Raw genomic sequence first — 9844 nt, 5'->3', positions numbered from 1 at the left:
AACATGGCAACACATTAGGTTAAGGTGTTACTAATTTGATCTTCTATGTGCAAATGCATTCTCTGTAAAGTGTATAAATATGCTATTGAATAACATCTCTGCCAAGTTATGAGAAACTTACAAGGTAAAAGGAAAAAAGAGAGTTCAACAAAAGAGGAAGAACTAGCTCTGGAGAACAAGGCTCTTGCCAAGAATAATGTCATCAGCTGTGAAGTCGGCTGCTTTCCTAAAAGTTCCCCTACCAAAATCCAACTTGTACGAATCGGCAAGACCATCAATCAGGTCAAATTCAGGCTTCCACCCTAACACACTCTTGGCTTTTTCAATGGATGCGAAGAAGTGCTGCATTTCATTAGCAATTTTAAAGACAATTACATCATCAGTAAGACTTGCAAAATAATGGATGTTAATATACATGGCAAAGCACAATTCCATGATATTCTCAACTTAGTTAATCGTCTTTCTTAACTTGTTCTTTACTAACATAACAAGGCAATTCAAAGTTCAAACTAACCCTTTATTTTGGTTTTTCTATCTATTTGTCCTATTGATGATCGATGCATGTGTAAGTGTACAGTGAATCAGTTCAATAATATACCTGGTCACGGAAGGGAAACGACTTGGCTTTACCAAAATCAAACTCCTTTGGATTGAAATGTATGATCTCTGGCTCAGGAAACCCTGCAGCCTGTGAAATAAACAAAGAAAAAGAAAGATAGGAACCACATTGAGTTTGTACTTTAAATTCTTCAATAAATTCTCTCCAGGTTAATAAGTTGATAATTTACCTTAGCACATGCTTTTGCTAAGCCATCAAAAGTGACGTATTTATCTCCAGAGATGTTGAAAACTTCTTTACTTGCTTTTGGGTTACCAAGAACCTGAATAAAGGCCCTAGCCAGGTCCTGTGATTTCAATTTAACTCGAACTACATTAGCCAAATTAATTTGATAGAGGTCAACATGTCATGGACATAAAGATTAAGAACAATTCTGCTAACCTTAACATGGCCAAGTTGGGTTATTTGAACTCCAGAGTTTGGAACAGGAATAGGGCGACCTGCTTTCAGTCGGTGGAAAAACCACTCCTCAACAGGGTTGTAGTTCAGAGGGCCATAAATATAGACAGGCCTTATAGAAGTCCAATTAACACCCTTTGCTTGCAATAAGCTCTCTGTCTCAAGCTTCCCTTTGTGCCTACTCTTTGGATCAACTGCATCAGTCTGTCCACAAGCCTTTACAAGTTAGGATGTAAACCTCAAAACAGAACTATACAAGTTAGCATCACGTATGAGAACACAAAAATCCCACCTTCTTCAAGCCAGTTTGGGTGGAGTGGTTGATTTCAAAGGTTTTACCCATCTTCCAACCTTGTTGGCAACCCCCCACCCCCACCCCTCTTATTAAAAAAAAATCCTCATCCTTTTTACTTCCCCAGCTCAAGATAGGGACAGAATAGAGAAACATGTACAGCACTGCTCCATTAACTAAAAGATTATTGGGTTTGATTCATGGGCTACAACTAAAAGATAGAATCTACATTATCTAATAATAATTACACAGCTCTGGGAGTGGCAGGTGATTTTTAAGCCTTCATATGATCAATCACCTTCGGGTGAATCCTAAGGAGTACCCTCAACAAGGGGAAGTTACTTGGAAGGACAAAGTATGATCACAAATTCACCTCACAGTGTGGTAGGAGATCAGACTTCAGGTAAACACCAGCAGATGAGCAATATATGTACCTGTAAAAGATTTTTTTTATCTCATGTTAATTATAAAAGCAAACAAACTTCAGAGGCTGTGAGCATATTAATTATAAAACACTACTGGAAGGATTAAGAGATTTTATAAAAGCTTACTGTTCCAGTTTTGGTAATGCATCAATGATTGGCTCTACTTCGTCAGCCTCCCGTCCTAATTGCAACAAAATATCAATTACTTAGGGGTGGGAATGGGGAGAAGAATTTAAAATACATGCTTCTTGTTAAGGAAACATAGGACTGCAGGACTACATGCATATTCCCAAGAATTTTGAAATAGAACTTGGGAAAGAAGCATATAAGATAAAGAGATAATTAACCAATGGAACATACCATTTATATCATAGAAAGAAAGCATAAGATAAAGAGATAACTAACCAATGGAACATACCATTTATATCATAGACCACATCAAAGCCTTCAGCTGCAAGACTGGTCTTCACAAATTCAAAGTCCTTCCTGTCTCCTTTCAAATGCAAGATCTACACATTATCATGATTAATAGACCATAAGAAAAGTAATAGTTACTTTCAATCTCGATATGAAGCAGTTGATCTCCATTTCATTAACTAAATGTGTTTGTTGTGTTCCATTTGGCATCATTAATCCACTGGTCATGTTAGAAGAAAAATGATCAGATGCAAAAACAGGTCCCACCACTTTCTACCCGTCTGAAGGCTTCTGTAAGGGATTCATAAGAACCAAGTTGTGTAATGTAAAAAGGTGTGACTCCTAAGGGTACATTCAGTGCTTTATTTGGGAAAACCTGGATCATTTCCCAATGGAACGCCCAAATGAAGCCATGAGAGCTTGGTCAAGCCCATGAACTTTGGTGTATCAAATGGGTTAGGCATGAGTGGGTTAGCCCATGCACTACCCTGGCTTTTACCCTGTCTTTGAGTGGTTGTGCTTGGATGCTGTTCTGATTGAATTCAAATCCTCTTACCCACACATGGAGAGGAAATTTTCCAACCCAAATGGTTGGATTCATGTGTTTCCTCTCAAAGTAAGATTTTTTTTAAAGAGTAAATTAGCTAAAATAGAACTTAACACCATTAACCACTGTTGTAGCTAATTTATTTAAAAAAAAAAAAAAAAAAATCTTACTTAAGAGTGGACACGTGTCAAGAATCCAATCATGTGTGTTGAAAATTTTTCTATCCACATGGGTAGAGGATCTAGACTCATGTATGATGTCAAAGATAAAGAAACCCACCTGCATTACCCATATTGGCATCTCTTGATTCTAGGTTTCTATGTGGGGATGGGAAAGCTCCAGGGTACTTGCTTCTCTAGTGGATCTAGGAAATTGTGCCACAAGCCCCAATAAATGCATCTTTGGAGTGTGAACCAGACCTCTGTTACGAAGGTTCATTCTAATAAAAAACGTCATATTCCAATCAATTTCATACCACAACATATCTTCTACCCTAAGATTTGGCTAATCTGAATCTGGACTATTTGATAAATAACAAGCTCCACAAATAAGCCATGTATCAATTGTCAAATATACAGGTTTAAAAAGGGCATATCCCGTGCAAGCAGTTCCAACCACCATGCAGTCCTGGAAGTCTCATAATGTAAGCAGCTTTAGCCCTGCTTTTCACTTCAAGACTTCAATTTCTGACCACTTAAACACAAGAGAGCAACTTTACCATTGCACCAAGGTCTGCCTTACCAAATTACATGTTTGTTATCTGCCTATCCACAAACATATGACAAGTTGCCACATTTTTTAACTTCTTGAACCTGGTTCCTATAACCTGCAGAGCTACCCACCAAGGCACTCCTTTTTCAAATATGACTACAGGCTAAGCTAAGAGTAGTTATGGATTAAATGCCCCTCTCTGGGGAAATGGATAGATCTTCAAAGGATCTCATGCTCATCCTCAACTTCATCCCCTTTGTCTGCATGTATGACAGGCATCTTGTGTTTCTAACTATTCTCTAAGGGTGAGTTTGATAACTCTCTTGGAAAACATTTCTCCTTTTTTTTCATGTGCTGTGAGAACAGAAAGCAGCTGTAATGCATTTGGTAAATCGGTTTGTTTTTGCATGCTAGAAAAACAGACCGGTGGTTAATCTAGCTGGAAAACAGGTTTTGCAAACAAGTTTTACTCATTTTTTATGAGCCCATTGTGATTTATGACTCTTGGTCTTAAATTGTTATAGACACAACTACAATCAATTGACCACAATGGGTCTTGCTCTAGACTCACTGTTCTCAGTTCCTGTTTGGTTGCCAAGATCAAGAAGATTTCGGTTTGTTCTAATCATGCAACCGATCTCCTGGCTCTGATGCATCCGCATTTTTGTTAATTTCTATGGTCTACTCCATAGACTGCTCTATCGTCCTGTTTCGTTCTTAACTTCATTTGCAATTGATCTCCTTGGCTCTGATCGATGATTCCGCAGGGGTTTTTCTTAAACCGGCGGATTTCTCATGGTCTCCCGACTCCCATACCGACTGCTCTAATCAATTACCAAATTTGTCCCAAAGTTTCAACTCTCTGCCATTTCATAGAAAGCCACATCCCCTTGTTTGTTTGTTGTTTACTTTGGTTGTTCTTTTTCATTCTATTTGTTAAGATTGTAACTCATTGATGTTACTTGATGACATTAAGTATTGATCAATTTGATTTTCATTTATATGCCTTGGTTTTTTTACAAGTTTTCTTGCATTCTCTAATCCTGCTTTGGTTTTTTTTTGTTATTCTGCATTCTCTATCCTAGTTTCGGTCCATATGGGTAGACTTGAATCATCTTGTTGTTTTCTACAATCGGCCCTGTGTGTTTAAGGCTCAATGGCTAAATACCAAGTTGAAACCAAAACGGTGGGCTAACGAGTTGGCGCCCCAAAAATCCCTTTTCCCGACCGAGATCTCGCCGAGATGAGGACCGTTGGGGTCATCCCGTAGCTTGAATTCTTCAGAAATGGAGATTATTTGTTAATTCCGTTAGGGGGTAAGAGTAGATATGAGGACCCTTGGCATCATCCCATAGCTTGAATTCTTCAGAAATGGAGATTGTTTGTTAATTCCGTTAGTCATCACTGTTGCTACTCCTTGTAAGCTTCTTAGTGACTTTTATTTCTTGGAAACTTGATTAATGCAAGCAAGTTCAATTTTTCAATCTATCCTAAATTGAGTATGAATTTATGCTTGAGGTTACATTTATGTGCATATGCCTTCCTAATTCATTCATTTTCTCTTCATGGAGATCCACCCATTTCATTTTTTCATTAATCCGTTAATCCTTTCCAGATGTAAACTTCTACTTCATACAGAAACATGATAAATAGCCATGGACAAGAACCAGGTCAGACATACAGTAAAAACCAACCAAACTTTTTCTTCAATCCAAAATTCATTCATGATCAAGAGTTCCCTTTCTGCCTGCCCATAGTTTCAAGCTGTCTTAGGTGATGCAAGTTTAGGTGTCATAGTGGCCTCTCGAGTCTTTTGAAGCTGTCTGTTTAACATATAGTGTCTGTTATCCTCCAATAGTTTTGTGTGTCTGTGCGTGCAGGAGAGAGACTATAATCCTCTTGTGCCATTTGTCTATCATGGAAGAAACATTTGTGCCTTTTCATAGGATCAAGAATGATCTTAAAGGTCAACTACTGTGCTACAAACAAGATTGGACTAGTGGGTTTCGGTCAGGTTACAAGTTTGTATTTCCTCCATCGCTTACCTTGCATCTTCAATATGAAATGAACACTGGGGGACATATTTAAATTTATGATCTTGAAGATTGGCTCTTGGATGGAGCTTTTATGTTATCATTTTTTTCCTATACATCTTGGTTTGCAGAAAAACACGATTTTCAGACACGCCAATAAGATGGCTTGTAAATATTACTAGTTTTTCTGTTGTTAACACAGATGCAAATTTCAGAATTCTCAAAGTAGAGCCTCAGTTTAGGTAGTTCTGTCGAAGCAAGAATTTCTCACCCTACTGGTATTGGATTGTGAATCTACCGTGTATGGTCGTTCAGATTGTTGTTACTTTCCTTTATTGATTTTTAAAACTAAGCTTATGTCTGACTATGCTAGAATTGGTTGATGAGTTCACCAAGACATAAGAGCTCTTCCCAAGAGATCATACAGGTTATAGGTGCTACTAGTCAACTGTTCTTTACTCCATGCTTGCCTCGCTTGGACCACTCAGGTGTGATATAGTTTACTCCCATCCTTTCATTCTTGTATTGTTCCTCTTTTTTTTTTTTTTTTTTTTAAATTATTTGGGCAGATAGATATGAATTGCAATTGCATTTCTCTTTCATGCAATGTCACTCTGTTCATTATTTTTGCATTCTATCAAATAGTTCCAAGGTTTTTTAAACATAACATCAATTATTTCCAGGCTTCCAGCCATAGTTAGAATGTGTGTGGCTTCCTCTTAAATAAGTAATCGATGCTTGATGAGAAGTGCAGAGGTTAATCCTGGAAGCTGCTGTCAATCGATTAATTCTAATGGACCTAAAAATTTGGAGAAGTTAGGTATTATATCTGGATACGATTCTGAAATGACCAGCCACCAACACTTTTCTTATTGCTGTTGTTACATAAAGTTTTCAGTTGTTGTACTCAGCACCTACTATCCTATCCACTGCAGTGATTTTTGTATCTTGCGAGAGCAACTTGTAGTTATATGGCTTTTAGCTTCCAAGACTAGATTATGTTGGGGCTGAGGTAGTCTTCTTTTTCTTCTGGCCTTAGCTTTATCAGTTGAGAATATCAAACTGTTGTATATTTGGTAGTCATTTACCTTTAGTTTTTCTTTTCACTTTCATCCTCTCAAGGAAACAACCCTTCTGGAACATAGTTCTCCCCTTTCCTATCTCTCAATTCCTCTGTACTTATACATATTTTTCTGTTTGAATGGTGCAACCATTTCCCTAATCTGCAGATATATAATTTTTTTTTTTTCTGTTGCTGAAAACATCAGTTCTGTTTCATTAATATTATTGAGAATGCTCCTGCTAAGAGAACTTTAACCCCATGTGAAGCAATGAATCTTTAGCTCAATTGGTAGAGCACTTGAAACTGAATATGTTTCAAGAGCAAGAGATGGTGGTTCAAATCCACCAATATTTGTTTGATTTGTTATGAGTTTAGATTATCCATCACAAAAAACTTGGTAAAATTAATTTCACTTTACTTCAAGAATATGGTAATCCTTCGTAGTTAATTAGATGATAATGTCATTCTTGTAATTATCAATACTTGTTAAAAGTGAACTTCCACCTAGAACAGATTTCTAATAATGTATTTATCAAACATGTTTTTGTTTTGAAAATGCTTAGAAAACATGTTTGGAACATGTTTATCAAACGCTCAAAATTGTTCAAAAAACCTTTTTTAACCACAGAAACATAAAAAACATCAACAAATGATTTTTGCAAAAAACAATGTTTCTCGCACAGAAACATTATCAAACGCATATTAAGTGGGATGAGGAGCTTGTCATGTACTAAGGGCCTTTGCGGCGTTTAAACAAGAGCTGTAAATAAGACAACTGATCTGAAGTCCTCAGGAGGAAACCAGGCCGGTTTCACATTTGCCTTTTGTTCCATATCAAAACTAGAAAAGTCCCTCTTCCAACCAAACTCAACCGACCCAATTATTCTTATCAGGCATTCCACCCAAAATTTATAGTGATAATTAGGATTTGGTCTCTGGAGAATGGAGATAATCGAAAAGTACCTTAGAAGAGAAATCAGTAAAATCTTGGTCTGATTCCCCAGGAAGTTGCTGGGCGATGGGTGCTTTCCCTCTGGTAAACAAGGTCACCTGCAAGTACCAACCACACATTTCCCGTATTAACTGAAAAGGGGAAGAACAAATTAAGAGGAGGAAAAAAATATACCTGATGACCTTCTTTGACAAGGAGTCTTGACAAAAATATTCCGATAAATCTAGTTCCTCCCATTATAAGGATTTTCTTTGCACTTGATGCTTTCACCTGCAACCCACCTTTGGTCTGCCATGCCTTTCTTCGATGCTGTTGAAAACAAATATCACACACAAAATCAATAAGTGGAATCTGGCCTAAATTGAATTATGGGTTTCCAAATTGTGATGGAAAAAAGAGAAAGAAAGTTCAATCGTGAAGTGAAGTGAGGAATCCAGTGGTTTATATCCTACCTGAATCAAGTCGTTGTGCAATCGTACGCCATTGAAGTCGGAGAGAGAGGATGCGAAAGGAGAGAAGGAGGGCTGTTTCTGCTGCACCACCACCAGTCTCGCCATGGTTTTCTCTGTGGTCGCTTATCCTTATCAAATGGGTTCTGGGTTTCGAGTTTAAGGCCTCTCTCGGCCATTGCTTCTCCTTTGGCTGCTTCTCTCCACTCTTCCCTGAGTAAGGATAAGACAAGCCCCACTTCGGTTTCTTCCATCCACAGCCTCTCATTCAAATCGTTAGCCGAAGCTTCAAGTCTCGATCAGCTATTGTTTTTTCTTCTCAGTATAAATGTCGATAACAGACTCACCATTTTATGATCTTTATCCGAGGTGACCAAAATGATAAGCTTTTCATTTCGTCTTATACAAAGTCTCTTTTTCTTTTATTTTACTTTGGGTAGAACTAGAACCAGAATGAACTAACCAAAAAAAAGAATTCTGTCTTTTACATTTTATTATTACTTGAGTTTTTAAGGCTCATTGCAACCAAATTATTACCACGGATATGTTAATAAAAGATTGGTAATTTTTGGGTAAAAAAAAAAATTAAGGTGCAAAGTTTGGGGGCAAATTCACCTATTTCCTCTTTGGCAAACCAGACAAACCAACGAATTTTGGCGAGATTTTTACCAAGATTTATGGCAATAATTCGGAGCTAAGCATCCCATAGCCTATTATCAATTTATGTTAGGTTAAGAAAGAAGGAAGAAGAGAAGACTACTACAAAACAAAGAAAATTTTTTCCAGATAAAGTTAGGAAGTGTTCTATTGAAATGAGACTTTTTTTTTTTTTTGAAAATGAGGTTCATCAGGGCCAACTTGCACGCACCACAACTTCATCCTCAAAGCGCTTTTTATATAATTAATATAGGCGGGGCTTCACCCCTTGTCTGTTGTAGAGGCAAATTAATCATCTAAGAACGAGAGACATGGGACAAAGGAGAATTAAGGATCAGGGTTTTAGGTCATGGATCTCTTCTTCTCAATAATTTCAACATTTTTATTTTCAACTCTCGGTTTGTTTATTTCTCTTGCTACTTCCATCATAGAACTATAAATGCTTCTCTTCTCTTTGCTCCAACATCGATTTCTTTATCTTATCTTTTAACTTTTAAGTATGAGACTCGTCGGCAGAGATGGGGCGTTCGATTTCTTTAACCAAGCTTTCCCGTAGATCACGGTGACTCTGAGATGTTAAACCACCGTCATCTTCTTCTTGAGAAACACCGACTAAAACGTTTCATTTTCCCTTTTTGTTTGGCTTTTTATTGGGTTTTGTTTTCCTCTTCTGTCTATGATTGCATACAACAAGTAATAATGGAGGTAAAAGAAGCATAGATTGATGGACCTTCGACATTTTCGGCGATATTTGCCAATATTTTGCCGATTCGACGCGCTGGAAAATCTGGTGATATTTCGGCAACTTTTTGGACATATCGTTTTGCTTCAATTTTTCTTTCGCCCTCTATTGAATTGCATGTTTAAAACTTTATGTATATTATTTTTATTTTTTATTTAAATATATGTTTTAATCATGCCTTTTATCTTATGATTTCTATTAATGGAAACTTTAATTCCACATCGAGCAGAAATAAGCTAATTATCTTGTTTATATATAGTAATGACCTATATAATATATCTTTGGGGTTAAGGATCGAACCATGTGCTACGCGAACCAAGCCCGAACCCTAGTGTTACCCAACCATAATTATATAGCTATATATTAATTAATATTAATAATTCTATATGACTTTGAACATGGGTTGTGGGTCATAGGCCTTAATCCGGAAGGCCCATTTTGTCATGGGCCCTAATCCGAAAAGCCCACTGCTGGGTGGAAGTATGGAGATGTCATTAGAGATGCACTTTCCCTTAGGGAAGTCAGCTAAATAGGTATC

At 37.2% G+C, this 9844-nt stretch overlaps 1 protein-coding gene across 1 annotated transcript; it reads right to left on the bottom strand.

Annotated features, from left to right (window-relative positions):
- Positions 1-58: 58 nt before the first annotated feature.
- CRB (chloroplast RNA binding protein) lies at positions 59-8075 on the bottom strand. Its single transcript, XM_089164717.1, has 10 exons — positions 7911-8075; positions 7633-7767; positions 7470-7556; positions 2154-2244; positions 1862-1916; positions 1684-1744; positions 1001-1222; positions 789-905; positions 599-688; positions 59-342 (listed from the first exon to the last, which is right to left on the bottom strand). Exons 1-10 carry the CDS (start codon positions 8013-8015, stop codon positions 163-165), a joined length of 1143 nt encoding a protein of 380 aa, XP_089020843.1. The 5' UTR covers positions 8016-8075; the 3' UTR covers positions 59-162.
- Positions 8076-9844: the final 1769 nt, after the last annotated feature.

Source organism: Hakea prostrata, chromosome 8, assembly GCF_041222555.1.
Source record: "Hakea prostrata isolate BN-2017 chromosome 8, UWA_Hpros_2, whole genome shotgun sequence".
In the NCBI taxonomy this organism is placed as follows: Eukaryota; Viridiplantae; Streptophyta; class Magnoliopsida; order Proteales; family Proteaceae; genus Hakea; species Hakea prostrata.
Note: the sequence above shows the minus strand (reverse complement) of the source record. Positions and strands in the feature narration are given on the sequence as shown.